The 18,368-nt window shown below is 35.6% G+C and overlaps 2 protein-coding genes across 2 annotated transcripts in view; both read left to right on the top strand.

Moving 5' to 3' along the window:
* LOC125859587 (TNF receptor-associated factor homolog 1b-like) overlaps positions 1 to 18,368 on the top strand; it is a 170,291-nt gene that overhangs the window by 109,168 nt on the left and 42,755 nt on the right. The gene's annotated exons all lie outside the window — the stretch shown is intronic.
* Positions 3,579 to 16,649, top strand: LOC125859588 (DNA repair protein RAD5B-like). Its single transcript, XM_049539370.1, has 19 exons — positions 3,579 to 3,684; positions 9,217 to 10,082; positions 10,922 to 11,055; positions 11,185 to 11,320; positions 11,418 to 11,471; positions 12,023 to 12,172; positions 12,276 to 12,427; positions 12,560 to 12,638; positions 12,794 to 13,015; positions 13,168 to 13,311; positions 13,396 to 13,548; positions 13,749 to 13,816; positions 13,977 to 14,099; positions 14,204 to 14,303; positions 14,437 to 14,549; positions 14,772 to 15,336; positions 15,637 to 15,708; positions 15,786 to 15,884; positions 16,316 to 16,649. Exons 1-19 carry the CDS (start codon positions 3,621 to 3,623, stop codon positions 16,436 to 16,438), a joined length of 3,417 nt encoding a protein of 1,138 aa, XP_049395327.1. The 5' UTR covers positions 3,579 to 3,620; the 3' UTR covers positions 16,439 to 16,649.

Consider the following 18,368-nt stretch of genomic DNA (forward strand, 5'->3'; position numbering starts at 1 on the left):
TTAAATCATCATGCTTATGCAGATGATACAATCATATTTGCTGCTACTAAGAAGAAATTCATTGATCTTATTATGAATACCTTGAAGGAGTATGAAAACCAATTAGGGCAAAATATCAATAGATATAAGAGCTATTTCTACATGTTTAAAAAGGCTGGTAACGCTCTTATAGATGAAGTTGAGGAGGCTACTGGATTTGTGAGAGGTGATTTCCCTATAATTTATTTAGGATGCCCTATTAGTCATGCAAAGATGAAAAAGTCTCATTTTAATGAACTGATTAAAAAAGTTCAAAATAAGTTGCAAGGTGGTAAGGTTGTACTTATCAATCATGTGTTGCAAAGTATTCATGTATACTTGTTATCTGTGTTGGTGCCACCAAAATGTGTAATAAAGGACCTCCATAAAATGTTTGCAAAATTCCTTTGGAACTTCAAAGAAAATAGTAGGGCAAAGCATTGGATAGCCTGAGATGACATTTGTCTGCCTAAAGAGGAAGGGGGTTTTGGTTTCAGATCTCTGTTTGATGTGTCCAAAGTTGTGTTTGCAAAATTATGGTGGAAGTTTAGAACAACAAATTTAATATGGTCCCAGTTTATGTGGAATAAGTACTGCAAAAGGAATAGACCTCAAGTGGTGGAATGGAGGGGTGGATCTTAAGTTTGGAAGCTAATGTCACTGGCCAGATATAACTTTGATCAAGAAATATGGTGGGAACCTAGATGTGGTCATGCTAGCTTATGGTATGACAATTGGACACAACTACTTGGAGCTCTACACTATATTATGCCTATTGATCAAGTTGCTGATGAAAATCTGGAAGAGGTCAATCGGCTCAGATTAGATGAAAGTTTAAATATTAACCTGATGACAGAACTATTGGGAAAAGACATTTGTGATCATGTTAACTCTATCTTGGGTCATACTCAACATGTAGAAGAGAGGGACAAGCTGTAACGACCCGGTAAATGATAGAGTGAAACTAGAGCCTCACATGTGAGTTTGGGGTCGAGAACTTAATGAAATGATTATATTTGAATTTGACCCAAAAAGTTCTTAAAAATGTGCTTCGGAAGTTACCGGAAACTTGTTTAGCTGTATATAAAAAGATCCGTTTCATTTTTAGAAAATCCGACTTCATATTCTTGTTTAGGGGGTCAAATTGAGTGNGACCTTTTTCACTATTTTAAGCTAAAAAAAAACAGAGAAATTAGAGAAACTCATTTATAGGATGAAGTGAAATATAGATTTTCTCGACTTAAATCCTTGACGAAAGTTGTTCTACGCGTTGGGCTCATCATCGTGGTATAATTTGTTTTATCGATTGCATAGCATATCACACTTTAGTGTTGGGACAACAAGGGTTTGGATATATTTGAAGGTTTTGAAGCGTATTACGACCTTAAGATCGAGGTAAGACCCTTCTTTCATCGACTCTAGCTTTTATAAGCAACAAATAGCAATTTGCGACGGAAATACATATATTTTATCGTATTATCATGGTATCTTTTATTTTTGTGTGTTGATTATGGTCCTACCTTGTTGTAATATCGAGGGAATATTGAGTTAAAGTCATTAGGCCACGTGAATTTAGCAAAAAAGGTATGTTAAGACTATTCTCTACTTGCGACATGTGTTCCTTAAAGCTCAGAAACAATGTATTTGGGTTGTTATCCTTGATATACTTGTAGCCGTGATTGTTGATTGTTAGCTGCTCAAGTTGATATAATCCTCCCTTGTTGGGATTCTTATTCAGTTAGTAGCGTCCCTATGTTGGACACGACTTAGAGGTTATTTGTATATGTTGCTTATAACTAAATTGCTCGCTTTTAGCGGTTGGATTGTTATTATTGTCGTTGGGGCTATTGTGGTTAGCTGCAGGAATGTGATCTATGCCTAGAAGGGCTATGTTTTGCATACAGGGCTATATGGATGCCTAACAGGGCTATGAGTTGTCTACAGAGCTTTATTGACGCCTAAGAAGGCTATGTGCTTCCTACATGGTCATGTTGTTGCCTAAGAGGGCTATGCGTTGTCTATAAGCTACGTTGATGCCTAAGAGAGTTATGTGCTACCTACGGGGCTATATTAATGCATAAGAGGGCTATGTGACTGCCTACGGGGCTAGGGGACTACTGATAGGGGTATATAGGCTGATTGGCACCTTTCGGGCTTATGGGGGCCTGAGTAGGTGGTCTTGTGTGCTGTTTGTACCCGCTGAGCTTATGGGGGCTTGGTTAGGTTGTTGTTTTATTATTTTTTATAAGTTTAGATTTAGGAGCAGGTCAGTACACTTATCTTATCCTTGATTTATTTATCAGATTATTCCAGTATATCAGGATACCTCATCATAGTCTATTGCCTTTCGTACTCTGTACATTATTTTGTATTGACGCACCATGGCCTTGGGGGCGCTGCATTCATGCATGCAGGTCCTGACAGACGACTGAGTAGACCTCCTCAGCAGCAGGATTGACTTTTATCCGGTTGGCTAGCCCCTTTCCTCCGGAGCTGCCAGAGTTGGGAGGTTTGTTACCTTTTGTTGTATATATCTTTATGGGTAGGCTGGGGCCTTGTCCCACAAATCTTTACTACTCTTAGAGACTTGCAGACTAGTGTGTGGGGTTTATAGCTACATTATGGCCATGCTGGCCTATATTGTTGGTTTGCGGAAGCTTGTGAGCTGTTTGATGTATTGTATTGATATATACCTGCTTTTAGTTTTGGTATAGATATCATGGTGCCCTCGACTGCCCAATCAGGACTTCTGTGCTAGTTGACTATTTATTTATATGATCTCCTGGGAGTAGCTGTTTCTTTTATAGATCAGTTGACAGGGGCCTTGCCGACCGATGACTTAGTTTTAAGCCGAGATATACTTATTTGATTTCTTGATTGCGTGTGGCTGCCATGCACTAGTAGCAAATGGTTCAGCAGGGTCGGCTCAGGCCTGAGTTTTGACATTAGGAGCCACTTGCGCCCCTCGAGTTTGGGGCGTGACACCCTACCCCCAAAAAAAAATTCAAGTTTGTTTTAAAAAAATATTTTTAACTTCAAAAATTAAATTTTTCACCCCTACCCTCAACTCACCCCCTACCACCCCCTCCCCCACCCCACCCCAAAAAAATTTAAGTTTATATTTAAAAAGTATTTTCAATTTCAAAATTTATTTTCTACCCTAGTAAAAATAAAAGATATTTATCAAAAAAAAAAATTCATTCATAAATCAAACATTAAAATTTTTTTTCGGAAAATATTTTCTATTCACCAACCAAACATGAGAAAATAAGTCAAAAATCAACTTATTTTCGAGGAAAACATTTTCTAGGAAAACATTATCCTTCATACCAAACACACCCTTTGTTTCCCACTTTCTCAACAATTGCCAACAAAAACGACATCGTTGCATAATCAAAAAGCTTAGTAACTTTTTTACCCTATTCTTTCGCGCGCCAAAAGTTCTTCACAAAAAGACCCGCGAATAATTAACTGAAGGTAAAAACAATTACCGCCAAAAATTTCATTTTCTACAAAAAGAAAAAAAAATTAACCCTTTCAAAAAAATATTTCATCTTCAATATTCGGCTGATTCATTCTCTCATTTTTTTTCCTGCAAATTAATGGAAATGGAAGCAAATGTTGAAGAGAATGAGAGGAATATCAAGATGATTCGTTCAGTAATCGGTTCTGAAATTCCAGAAAATGAAATTCTCGAAGCCCTTTCACAGAAAAACAACAATCCTGAAGCAGCTATTAACCATTTGCTAGATTCTTCGCCGCCGTTGATACTTCACAAGACTGTTACGAGCACAGGGGTAAGGATTTCTGCTCCGATAAAACAAGAGAATGGAGAAGAATCATTGGGTTGTAATACTGTAAGTGGGTTAAAAGTTAAGGAAGAAACCGATTTGNGATTGCTTTCCTCCAAGACTTGGTATGTCCTCATGGATTCGAGGATAAGACTTTTAAGTTCTTTTGTTCATGTAATAGACTTAATAGACTTCTTTTGATTGTAAAGGGTCGTGTCCCTACTTATGTTTTGTGACTGTGTCTAAGATGGCCATGTGAGACTTAGACTTCCGCTGTGTGTTTTTAAAGTTGTTTTAATGAAGTTTAAATGTGTGGATGTAAATAAGTTTTTTTTTATTCCGCACTATTTTCATTATTGAATGCAATGAATGACTATGTGGCTCGTATAAGACCCCTTCGGGGTCGAATACGCCATGTTACGACTAGGGGGTACTCTCGGGTCGTGACACAAGCAATGGTGGATGCCAAATAGTAAAGGAAACTTTTATGTTAAGAGTGCATGGGATATTATCAGAAGTAGGAAGGATCCTCAAATAGATATATTGTTTATATGGGAGAAGGGCTTACCTTTCAAGATATCTTTTCTGATGTGGAGAATCTGGTTTAAGAGGATTCCAATAGGGGAAGTCCTAGTTAGGTGCAGGATAGCATATTCCATTGAGTGTTGTTGTTGTAACAATCATGAACATAAATCATTTAATCACCTATTTATATCATGTTCGGATGCTAAGTATTTATGGAATTTGTTTGCAGCAACTATGGGCATGGAATGACCATTCAATCAGATGAGACAAACTATCTATAAATGGTGGACAGAGGACTGTGCAGCTAAATTAAAACCTTTGTGTAGAGCCATGCCATGCCATCTTTTATCATTTGGTAATTGTGGAAAATGAGAAACATGATAGCTCATGGGGGAAATATGACTAGGAATGTTATGGTGTTGGAGATCAATAGAAATGTATATTTCATGGCAAGAGCAATGTACCCTTGGTTGGCAGAAATACCTAACACCTGGCCATATATTGTAGAATTTCTGGAAAGTTATACACCTCTAATAAGCACCATAGTGATAAGGTGGAAGTGTCCTGAGGGAGGAAGATACAAATGCAACTCTGATGGTTCCTGTCAAGTCAATTATGGCCTGTGTTCCAAGGCATTTTGTATAAGAGATGGTCAGAGATATTTGAAATATGCTAGAGCTAGCAAGTTGTAGTTTTGTTCATCATTAGAGGCTGAAGTTGAAGGTTTTAAAGATGGCTTATTGTATTGCTTAAGCCATAATCTTTTACCTTTGATAATAGAGACAAATTCCTTAATTATTAAGAAAATCTTGGATGGGAATTGGGAAGTTCCATGGATCATATCAGCAGACATTAAGGAGATCAAAAAAATTATGGTCAATAAAGAAGTAGTTGTGGTTCATACTTTCAGAGAAGGGAACTCGCTGGCAGATTTCTTAGCTAATTTAGTTGTTAATTTTGCAGGTGCAGAGTCTATCCAGTTTAATTACATCGATGATCTATCAGCACAGGCAAAATCTATACTACATTTGGACAAGAAAGGAACACCAAATATCAGATTCAAGAAGGGGCAAAACAAATATTTTAAACAATCGAGATGAATACAAGTGGACAAAATAATTTATCAAGGACTGCCAGATCGAATGCGCAACGTGTGGATTCACTAAACAAATATAACAAGACATGTTTTTTAGGGGTACTTCGGTCTTAAATCCTAGAGTATTTTATTGATCTAATCCATAATTTGAGGCAGTGGTATCAGTTCTACGGAGCTCAGCCTGCACATGTCAGGGAAAAAGGTTAACATAACACTCAAATGGAATCTCTTTGGTCATAAAGGAAGGGGCATACCTGGAATTGTTGGGATTGAAGCCAAACTGGGAGCAGAAGAAGTCTTCAATGGAGTCAAATTCATGGTAGTAGTGAGACTTGTTATTGCAAAAGTGATTCTCGCCCAAGCTCTTGAATCCATGCTTCGACGCCGACAATCGGGGTAAAGTTAGCCGAAGATTCACGGAATTGATTTGGAGGATGAAGGGAGGCGTGAGCTTTCTCCAACTATTTTCATGTGTTTAGAATTTTTCTTTTTAGTTGTTTGTGTCTGTTTCTTTACTCTTTCCATTTTTGTTCATTCTCTTGGGCTTGTCTGTAGCACAAGTTGGATCTTTCTTTTTTATCAATTAATAAATGGACCTTGGTCCAAGTTAGATTTAAAAAAAAAAGTTCAAAAATGTCCATTAATTAATAGAAATATGACATGAAATTTAACTAAACAAATGACAACTTTATATTGGTCCACATCATTATTTACCCAATTAAAAGAACCGAATCAAATACCCAAACCCAACATTGATTTTCCAAATGAATCTTGTGAGTCTTCAAAAATCCCTTTTTACAGGAAATATGAATGCCTTTCAATCGAAGAACTTCAAAATTTAGTTCAGGTACTATACATAAAGATATGAGTTTGTCTCTTGTAAGCACATCCTCACTCGTACTCTCCCACGGGTCGATGAGTGGGGATTCGTCATTTTTTAGTTAAGGTTGGACCACAATCAGGGGCGGATCTACGTGGACAGGTGGGGGTGCCACGACACTCAGTGATCTCGGAAAAAACGTTGTATATATATGTATATATATAATAGTTAAATATATATTAACTTTGCCACCCAGTAACTAAAATGCTGAACAATTCAATTGGTTAAGGAGGCCGCTTGTCACCCAGCCAACGCGGGTTCGGTCCTTGCTGAAAACACCTATTTCTTTTGTTTGCTCCTTCTTTTCTTTTCTTTTTTTGTTTGCTCCTTCTTTTCTTTTCTTTTTTGTCTTTTTCATTAATGTGTAAAGGGCTTTAATTTTTTTTCTCCATTCATTCTTATTTATTTACTATTCTTTATTAATTCAAATTGACTCATTTTCACAATTAATTTTTTTTTTTACTTTCTCTTTCATCAATTATTAATCTATTGATATGAGTGTTAGGTGTTTATTCTTTATCAATTATTGACTATTGAATTATAAACGTCAAATAAATATTATTAAGAATATATTTAAATGGTAGTTTTTAAAAAATATAAGTTTTAAAAATGATGAATATTATTATTAGATTTGTTTTTAAATTTAAATGTTCTTTCAATCTTTACTGACGTTCTTGCTAAGCAAGATGACTAGGTTGAAACTATAATTTTTATTTTTTCCCTACTATATATCTCCAACAACACATAAAATCAATGGAATGTGAATATATTGAGTTCATAGTATTAGATAGTTTATACAAGCTCAAATTTTAATGTGAAACATCTTTTTTTTCTCAAAGTTTAAGCGGATTAGACATCTAATTCCAAAAAGTAAATAAAAATTGATTTGTTTAGTTATCTCTAATCTCGAATTATCTAAAAAGAAATATTACTAAAATATATATTTGATCGATTTGTTTATAAAATAAAATAAAATTAATAACCTGAATCGTAACCCAAAATTAAAGCAATCAATTCTTTTATCTTACTTGAACGATGTGCCACTCACGACCTCCAAATCCTAGTTCCACCTCTGACCACAATTCATTGTTGAATTTAAGTCGTCGAATCGTGTATGAAGTACAAAGGGCAGCTAGTTCTACTTGTTCTTCTACCAAATGTATATTATTTTTTAGTACAGTTCTAAAGTTAGTTTGGTTTTGAAATGCAGTGATTTTTTGGATTTAAATTCTGCATTTGTGTTATCTCCTGTATTCAAGTTAGTAAAAAAAATAATATAAAAACAGAAAAAAGATGAAATTGACAGAATGATTTTTAATCCGAGTCCACAGAAACCACTGTATTTCCTTAAGAAATTTAATCCCCTCACTATACTCGAGATTGCAGATTAATTCCTCCCAAGCTAAAACGGATTAACCCGTTAAAGAAGTAGCGGTACCTCAAACTTCAATAACTTCAGCGAACTCAAGAACAACAACAAGAGCACACACAGACTCAGTCGATTGACAATTTTATTTATGTAAGAAAATGTATGCAGAGAAGAAAATTTTCAGTGTCTGAAAAAACAAAAAAGACCACTTATTTATACCCATTTGCAGCAAGGAACGCGTCTGTTCAGAAAAATCTGTTTAGACCCGTTTTTTCCAGAACGTTGTGTCCTTTGAGAAAAGTAACGACTTTTCGGAAGGATTACTGTTTGGGAAAAGTAACGACTTTTTGGAAGGATTATCGTTACACGTGAATTTCAAATAAATTCAGTTGCGCCAAATTAATTATGTTATTTAATTAACATTCTGAATTAATTTATAAGAGAAAGGAAATGATTTAACAAGATTGATTTAATAAATTTTGTCCAAAAATATTATCAATCAATCACATCCAAATTCGAGGCCGAGCAACGACGACGGCACCTTCTTCTTAACCCTTTAAGAACTAAAGGAAGTGTTTCCTAATATAAGGACAACAATTTCCTTTCTTCTACCAATATGGTAAAAATGACCTTTCATTTGCACTTTTGCAATGACTTTTCATTTTCCATTCAAAATTGGTTCCCCCACTTTCATTGGTTCTTCTACTTTCCATTTTCTCTTTTTATTTCCCATTCACACCTTGCTAAACCCAATAGTTTGTTGTATTATTTTGAGCCTTAAGATTTGCATTTTATTGATTTTGCCGAGTTAAAATGCTGCAGTTTGGCTGTTATTTTTTTATTGAAAGCTATTAAACATCTACCATTTATAAAGAAAAAAACAGAGGAAGAAAGAACAGAGAAAAGGCTTCAATTATCAATGAAATGGGTCTGGGTATTGGGTTGGGTCAGATCTTTTAATTGGGTAATTTTTTTTTATGTGGACCAATATAAAATGGCCACATGTTAAGTTAAATTTCATGTCATATTTCTATTAATTAATGAACATTTTTGAACCTAGAGAAAACGTTAAGGACATTTTTAAATCAATAGATGAAAGAAAGGCATTTTAAAACTATTTCTAACAGGTTAAGGACATTTTTGAGTCTTTTCGTGCGTATAATTTTTCTCCATATTTTAAACCCTTTAGTAAAAATCTCCGCCACTACATAGAACACTTTGTTTCGCACTTTCTCAACAGTTGCCAACAAAAACGACATCGTTGCACAATCAAAAAGCTTAGTAACTTTTTTACCTTCTTCTTTCGCGCGCCAAAAGTTCTTCACAAGAAGACCCGCGAATATTTAACTGAAGGTAAAAACAATTAGCGCCAAAATTTTCATTTCCTACAAAAAGGAAAAAAAACCCTTTAGAAAAAAATTCATCTTCAATATTCGGCCGATTCATTCTCTCAATTTTTTTTCCTGCAAATTAATGGAAATGGAAGCAAATGTTGAAGAGAATGAGAAGAATATCAAGATGATCCGTTCAATAATAGGTTCTGAAATTCCAGAAAATGAAATTCTCGAACCCCTTTCACAGAAAAACAACAATCCAGAAGCAGCTATTAACCATTTGCTAGATTCTTCGACGCCGTTGATAGTTCACAAGACTGTTACGGGCACAGGGGTAAGGATTTCTGCTCCGATAAAACAAGAGAATGGAGAAGAATCATTGGGTTGTAATACTGTAAGTGGGTTAAAAGTTAAGGAAGAAACCGATTTGGGTGTCAATGAAAAAGGGGAAAGAAAGGTTTTTGATGGGTGTGGAGCAAAAGGGTCGGTTGGTAACGGGCTAAAAGTTAAAGAAGAATACGATGTGGGTGCTGAGGAAAATGGGCAAAAAGAGGAAGAAAAGAAGGTTTTCAATGTGCGGGATTTTAGAAAAGAATTCAATGAATGGCTTAAGTTGCCTGAAAACAACCCGCAAATCGATATTCAGAAACCGAAAGAAGAAAAGAAACTTGAAATGGTTAAGTTCAAAGAAGAACCTGTACTTCGTCTTGAACCATTGTCATCAAGGCCTTTGTCAAAACACGAATACAACAGACTGAATAGTAGTAGTACTAGTAATAGGGATATTGGGGGAATTAAGGAAAAGATTGGAATTGAGAATAATAGTCTTAGTACTGTTGTGATTGAGGATGGGGATTTCCCTGAAGATTCTGATTGGTTGTTAGTTGGGAGAACTGTTGTTACTGGACTTTCAACTACAAAGGGAAGAAAACTGGAGAATAATGAGATTGTTCATTTTTCATTTCCTCAGCTTGGGAGTAGTAATCAGAGTTCACACTGGGGTGGGTCAAGAGCTGCTATTGCTGCTGCATCATCCATTGTTAGGTTCTCGACTAAACGATCGGGGGAGGTAAAGTTGAATTCAATCATTGTGACCCTTGTTTTATTATTAACTCTTGTTATTCTTGTTGTAGTTTGCTAAAGTTCCCTCTTTTTGTGGTTAAATCTCCCAAGTATACTTTATTGTGAATTTATTTGTGTGGAAGTCTTGCTTTTTGGTGTTGAGATGCTATTGATGTAATCAGTTGTTAGGCTCTTGACCAAATGATTGGGGGAGGTGAACATGAATTTGATCATAACAACCCTTGTTTTAGTAGTAAGTCTGGTCATTCTTGTTGTAGTTTGTTGAGATTGTATTGATGTAATCCGTTATTGGGTTCTTGACCAAACCATTGGGGGAGGTAAACTTGCATTCAATCATTAGGATCCTAGCTTCAATTATTGTATAATTAGTCGTTGCTACTGGTTTCGTTTCCATTGTTTTCAACATGTTTTTTTTCAGTATTGTATTTGCTTTACAAACTTGCTTGCTGATATTCTTTATTTGAGTGGAGAGTCTATCGTATGCAGCCTCTTTACCTTCACAAGGTAAGCTTAAGTTTGTGTGCACTACACGCTCCCATATGCCACTTTGGGATTTCATTGGGTATGTTGTTGTGTATTTAACATTTATTGAATTTTCTTATGGTTTTTTTTGCATATGTATTATGTATAGATATTCTGTGTGCAAAATATTGTGCATGGTAGAATTTGTTCCACAAATACTCTATCTACCACAGGTAGTAGGGACTAGGGAATTGGTTCATCCTCATTTTGTCATGTATTGATTCCTGTGAAAATTGTGATCCTTTTATGCTGAGATCATACAAATACAAATCATACTCTTATCTATTTTTTCTGACTGCACAGATTGGGCGTCTTCCAATGGAATGGGCAAAATGCCTCATTCCACTTGTAAATACTTCAAAGGTAAAGGTTTTTGGTCGATGTGTTGCTGCACCTGTAAATCTGTCCCTAATGCAGGAGCTTATGTTGTATGTAAGGTAAACACATACTGTTCTTTGCTGTTTTGTACTTTTGACATTAATGGAATCAACTTGAAATTCAATCCTATCCAAAGCTAATGCCTTTTGTTCCCATTGTGCTAATTTTTTTTATATTTTTTTTTACAGTTTCTACATTCACCACTCGGTGTTTACAAGCTGTGAGAAGTCATCATGGAGGCTGGATTCTCCCTCACAAATTGATACTACAACATATCCACTACTTACATTGTTCAAGTTGCTCAAAGTCAAACCCTTTCAGAATGTATGTTAGATAGTTAATTGTTTAATATTTTGAAACAATTCAAACTCTTTCTATTTTCTCACTGATGTCTTTGTTCTCTTTTACTAATGTTATGCAGGCTGAGTTCACCCCGGATGAGCTTGATTCTCGTAAACGCCAGCTCAATTTAGATGTATGTTGATTCTAATTTGTATTGTCTAGAACTTGTTTCTTAATTCAAGTTGCCAAGTTCTCAATATTTAAAAGCATGAATAGTAACCTGTATGGTTATTATTATTTTGATCAGTATAAGCTGCATGTCAATTATATTGTTGCAAAAGGTAGTCACAGTTAAGCTGGTTAGACAATATTTTGAAAACACTCTCATTTTTCTTAAAAAATGGTTTTGGAACTTAAAGATGTCTTTCGGATGTTTATAGTTTAATCCTGAAGATTTGTGAGTGTTTTGTACATGGAAGAATTTGGATGAAAAACAGCACCTCAACACTTCTCAACTTTAATTTCATTTTCAACTTTTCTTACAATTCAACCACCTATATGACTTCAATAGTTTTGCAAAAATTGCACAAACAAACCTTACTTTCATTACTGCTCCCATTAATTTTGCACCTTGATTGGTATGCCCATTTACCCTTTGCTCAAAACCTTTTTTATACTTGATAAAACAGCAGTAAAAGAGAAAAGCCAGTAGATTGTCACTGATGTTCTGCTTATTGCTTACAGTCTGATTCAAATGAAGCTGCTTCAGTGTTATCAATTGCAAAACGAAGAAAGGGCTGCCAACAGTTATCAGAGCCAAACAAGGATGAGCAAGAAATCTCTGAAGCATCTATTAACAAACTTGTCGGTTCTGTAGACATGTATGACTTGAAGGTATAATGCACGAACATGCTTCTTTTTAGTAAACTGAAATGAGACGATGTTGATTGTGTATTAATCTTGCTACTCACCGGTCTATATCCTATACATTGTATAGGAGATGGAGGCTCCCGATACACTTATGTGCAGCCTAAGGCCTTACCAGAAGGAGGCTCTTTACTGGATGTCAGAATCAGAGAAAGGAGCTGGTGTAGAGGAAGCATCAAAAACTCTTCATCCGTGTTGGGCAGCATATCGGATATGTGAAGAGTAGGCACTTCCCTCACTGAATTAGACATTGCAAATAAGAAAAAAAGAGTCACGGATGATCTATGCTTAAAGAAGATAATTTTGTTATTGTTAGTTTTTAAACATATATGACTAACCAAACTTCTCCAACAGGAGGAAAATATATGTCAACATTTTCTCTGGGGAAGCAACTACTGAATTCCCAACTGCATCAAATGCAGCACGTGGAGGGGTGGGTTTTCCTTCTCACTAACCCTTCTCTTAATTGTCTTTTATTGACATGATCTGGTTCTTCTGTTAGTTAATTTGTTGCTTCATGTGTTTCTCTTACTGCAAGTTATTTTTTTCAGTATTCTTTGTTTAATAGAATCAATTTGATCTTTGCAGATATTGGCAGATGCAATGGGGCTTGGAAAGACGGTGATGACAATTTCTCTAATACTTGCGAGTCTGGGCAGGGGTAGCCCTGATCAGGAAATTGTCTTGGAAGACACAGATGAAACTGAATGTGTAACAAAAAGAATCACTTATACTGATACTGAAGTCTCAAAAAAAGCAAAAGGTGGCACTCTCATTGTCTGTCCTATGGCATTACTAGGCCAGTGGAAGGTAAGTCATAAAACATGCAATGAAATGTCCAGAATTTGTTTTTCCCATGTTTTTCTATTAGATCTCTGTTAACACGTAGGCACTTGTTATCAGATCTGAAATACTGCTACAGCTCCAATTACTCTAAATCCCTGTTTATTTTTGAATGCTAGGATGAACTTGAAGCACATTCAAAACCTGGTAGTGTTTCAGTTTTTGTTCATTATGGCGGGGACAGAAGTAATGATCCTAGAGTGATAGCAGAACAAGATGTAGTCCTGACAACTTATGGTGTCTTGAGTGCAACTTATAAGGCTGTAAGTAGTAATGCATGCCATTTAGTTTGACATCATCTGTGTTGCTATTACTGTTGTTTTGATAACAGCTTTGTTGTTACTCAGAATAATGAGAAAAGCATATTTCATAATGTTGATTGGTACCGGGTGGTTCTGGATGAGGCACACACCATAAAATCCTGGAAGACTCTTGGTGCACAGGCCGCCTTTACTTTGTCAGCACATTGTAGGTGGTGTCTTACTGGTACTCCTCTGCAGGTATGTCTCAAAAATTGCATGATTATACTGGAGTGGCAACTGTCCAGTGATTTGCTAAGCTTGATATTCTTCAGTTCTTTTGCGTTACTGAGTTTTGTAATTGAGATGGTGGCTAATTATTATCTCATCTGGCTTATGAATGAAATAAATGCCCAGTGTCAAACGATTTGTACTGATATTATAATTACTAATTGCTGCAGAATAATTTGGAAGATCTTTACAGCCTTTTATGTTTCTTGCATGTCGAGCCATGGTGCAACTGGGCATGGTATGTTTACGTTAATTGATTCTATTGGTTTTGTTGTTATATATATGTTGATGGATTACAAAATTTTCAAATGTCAAGTACTCTGCCCCCTTTCTATCTGTTAAAAGGTTCGCGTAACACAGCTGAGGTAGTTCTGTTTTCCTGTTTGCTCCTAATTTAGGTGGAACAAGTTAATACAGAGACCTTATGAAAATGGTGATCAGAGAGCTCTAAAATTGATCAAGGCCATTTTGAGGCCACTGATGTTGAGGAGAACAAAGGATACCAAGGACAAAGATGGAAGGTGCTTACTCTTATTTTTTTTTAAATCTTCTTTATCCTATTCTTTTATAAATTGTTGCAAACATGATTTTCTCTCAACAATTACATGTACTCTTCTGAAATCAGGGCAATTCTTGTTCTCCCTCCAACCGACATTCAAGTCATTCAGTGTACACAATCAGAAGCTGAACGTGACTTCTATGATGCCCTCTTCAAGAGATCTAAAGTACGAACGAAAATCTTGTTCTTCCCATGTAAAAACTGAATTTGTTAAAAAATGTGTTTTTTTTACTCAAAGTAATCATCATTGTTGCTGATGGAATGTATGCTTATACTTTTGTTTTTGGTGAATAAACCAGGTTCAATTTGATCAGTTTGTGGCACAAGGAAAAGTTCTTCACAACTATGCTAATATTCTTGAATTACTACTTCGACTGAGGCAGTGTTGCAACCATCCTTTCCTTGTGATGAGGTTAAAATCATTCTCAATCCAATAAACTTGCTATAATTTAACCTATGTTCCCCTCCAAAAATATTGCTGCACTTTTGTCGGATCTTTCAGAAGTGCTAGGTTTAGTATGATCCAACACATGTGACAATATTTTTGAAGAGTTTGAGCAACCTAGAATCTTACAACATAGCTTGTTAGTTTCTTCTAAAATATAACACTATATATATTGCTTGTAATGTGCAGCCGAAGTGATAATCAAGAATTTGCAGATTTAGACAAACTAACAAGAAGGTTCTTGGAAACAAATCCTGATTCATCAACACAGAAAGCACCTACACCAGCATATGTAGAAGAAGTTGTTGAGGGAATTCGAAATGGCGAAAATATGGAGTGTCCCATATGCCTCGAGTCAGCAGATGACCCTGTGCTAACACCATGTGCCCACAGAATGTGCAGAGAATGCCTTCTTTCAAGCTGGAGAACTCCAGCAAGTGGACTTTGCCCAATTTGTAGGCAAATGATAAAGAAACATGAGCTATTCACATGTCCTTCTGCAAATCGGTTTCGAGTTGATGTTGAGAAGAACTGGCAAGTATCTTCTAAGGTTTCAATGCTGATGGATTGCTTAGAACCTATAAGAAAATCTGGTGAAAAAAGCATTGTTTTTAGCCAATGGACTTCATTTCTTGATCTTTTGGAAATCCCACTCAAAAGAAAGCAAATTGGCTACTTGAGGTTTGATGGGAAATTGTCACAGAAACAAAGAGAAAGGGTCTTGAAAGAGTTCAGTGAGACTAATGAAAAAACAGTAAGTAGTACTTATCATCTATGTCTCAGTTGGACTCACCAAAAATGCATGTTGAATCCTCAAAAAGTACGCATTTTTGAAGAGTCGAACAAGTACGAATGTTGTTAGACTCTCAAAAAAAAGTTGTGGCACCCTTGTTGGATCCTCCAAAACTAAAACTACTTTTGGAGGATTCAACAGGCATCTGATGTCATTTTCTCAATAGTCTGAGCAACATAGGATACCAATACACTATTCAACTTGAATGTTTTGCTTAGCTCATTCAAAGCTTAACTTTTTAAAAATATCACCTTGTTTCAGATTTTGTTAATGTCACTAAGAGCTGGAGGTGTTGGCTTGAACTTAACAGCAGCTTCTAATGTCTTTATCATGGTAATTCTATATACATTCCTCCCACCCCCAAATCTTTTTCTCTACAGTGTTAATGTTCTTACTTCTAATCATTACAGGATCCATGGTGGAATCCTGCTGTCGAAGAACAAGCAATTATGAGAATTCATCGTATTGGTCAAAAGAAAACAGTTCGTGTTAGAAGGTTCATTGTTGAGGTAAAGATTGCTCTTATCAAAGCTGTCACTTGTACTAATATTCTTGATCAAACACTTAATAGATTTAAGAAAAGTAAGGGGTGGATCCAAACCCGTCGATGTTCAAGTGTTTACTTCATATTTTGAACTTTTTAGTGAAAATCTTGATTCTGTCAGTGACTAAGGTAATCTTTTCTCCCTAAGCCTTACTATGGAAGACTTGCATGTATTGGTGAATGGTAGGAAGACTTCTAGTTCAGTGATAAAAGGGTTCAAAAATTGCTTTAGGTTGTGACATTGTGTTTAAATGCTAGGTGTAATATTTTTGTAAGTCCTCTTATATGAATGTCTAGCTCCGTCACTGACAAATAGGTACCTTTGTTAACAATTTTATTTGTTTAGTTTATACATATTGTTGATTTGTCTTTTTGGTAAAATGGTGTTATATTTAGGACACAGTGGAAGAAAGAATGCAACAAGTCCAAGCAAGAAAGCAAAGGATGATAGCTGGAGCTTTGACTGATGAAGAAGTGAGGTCTGCTAGAATTGAAGAGCTCAAGATGCTTTTCAGATAATTGATTTTAATATATTTGGAAAAGTCCAATTATATTTATATTTAATTGGATGTAAAATTAGTGAAAAAAAACAAGAAATTTATGTCCATGGGGTGGATAAAATTGTTTTTGTATAGTTACAACTGTTCCACCTGAATTTTGTAAAGTATTTTTGAAGTAACAAACCAAGATATGATCTTGTTGTCTATGCTTATTGCATATTTGAATTAGATGTAATATTGGTGAAAAAATGAAGGGAAAAAAAAGAACTAATGCTTCATGGGTAGATAAAATTGTTTTTGCATTCATACAATATAATTCATATTGGTTGAATCAATTAATTTTGAAGATGGAATATAATAGTTAGATATAACAACTATTATTGCTTGCAAATAAGTTGAGGTAGCTTTTTGGAGAGATGTCTTATAGAATTTAAATAATAAGTGATATATGAAAGCCAATAAATATTTTATAAAAATATGTTAGTGTGATTTGATTAATTTATATCGTCTAATTTATTTTATATGTAAAACTCGTGAGTCGTGAGTAAATTTTTTGAATATTGCTCATCCAAACTATGTATGTTTATTTGAGAAAATTCTTTATAGATAGAAAAATTCTCAAATTTTCTAAAAAAATCAGTTACAATTTTTTTCCTTAATATGGATTTTCTAATACATATATGCCTTGTCAAATTTATAAGAGTTGAAAAATAAAAAATTATGATTATTTTTAAGAAAAGAAAATTCAACATTGATAGAAAATCTTCACCATCGAACATTTTCCCCTATAAATACCCTTTCCCCCATATTTCTTCCGCCATATTCAATTTCATTTCTCTCATGGCGAATCCAAAGCAATCGACGATCTCCTCCGGTAACCAAGCCGGTTACAACGACGAGGTCCAGCGTTGATACTAATTGAGTAATTGTTTAACAGATTGAAATGTAGCTATACCTCTTTTATCGCCGTTGATTTTCATCGCCTGAATCTAGCAATTTAACGGCAGCGATAAATTCAATTTTCGGTAGTACGGAGGAGGCGAAGAAGGAGAAATCGCCTGAAGTTTTGGTGTTTCCGAAGTGGCAACATCCTGTGACGCCGTTATGCTAAGAGGCAATGACTCCGTAATGTCGTTTGTATAATGTTCGGGAGATATAGATCGGTGATGAAATCAATCTAATAGTGATTTATTTTGAACTTTTTACTTCATTTTATGGCGGATATCAAGTATACGAGTACCTATTTTGGTGACCGTCGGCGACCAAGCCGGTTGCAAGGGCGAGCTCCAGCGATACAAATAAATTATGCATCGATTGGTATGAGGCTATACCTCTTCTATAACTGTTTATTTCATAGCTGTATCTAGCAATTTAACGGCAGCGATAAGTTCAATTTCCGGCAGTAAGGAGTAGGTGAATGAGAAAATTGCCTGCAGTTTTGATGTTTCCGAAGTGGCAACATCCTGTGACGCCGTCATTCTACGAGGCAACGACTCTGTAAGTGCCGTTTGTATAATGTTCAGGAAATATAGACCGGTGATGAAAACAATCTAATAGTGATTTATTTTGAACGTTTTACTTCGTTTTATGGCGGATATCAAGCAAGCCAGTACACATTTTCAGGCGACCAGCAGTGACCGAGACGGTTGCAACGGCGAGCTCCAGCGTCAATACAAATAAATTGTGCAACCGATTGGAATGTAGGTATTCCTCTTCTATCGCCGTTGATTTCATAGCCTATATCTAGCAATTTAACAGCAGCCGATGAATTCAGTTTCTGGTGGTAAGGAGGAGGTGAAGAAGGAGAAATTGCCGGCAGTTTTGGTGTTTAAGAAGTGGCAACATCCAGAGAGAAAACAACCTCTCTACGACTCTACCTCTCCAAGGTATGAATAAGGTCTATCAGGATGCTGTTGTTGAATACTAGTCCATTTACATATTAATGATCT

Source organism: Solanum stenotomum, chromosome 3 (assembly GCF_019186545.1).
Source record: "Solanum stenotomum isolate F172 chromosome 3, ASM1918654v1, whole genome shotgun sequence".
NCBI classification, from domain to species: Eukaryota; Viridiplantae; Streptophyta; class Magnoliopsida; order Solanales; family Solanaceae; genus Solanum; species Solanum stenotomum.

Excerpts from the sequence above, each read along its gene's own strand:
- LOC125859588 (XM_049539370.1), top strand. The coding sequence starts at position 3,621 with ATGGAAATGGAAGCAAATGTTGAAGAGAATGAGAGGAATATCAAGATG. Across the intron at positions 11,472-12,022 it reads AACGCCAGCTCAATTTAGAT|TCTGATTCAAATGAAGCTGC; the intron begins GTATGTTGATTC and ends TATTGCTTACAG. Across the intron at positions 13,549-13,748 it reads TTACTGGTACTCCTCTGCAG|AATAATTTGGAAGATCTTTA; the intron begins GTATGTCTCAAA and ends TAATTGCTGCAG.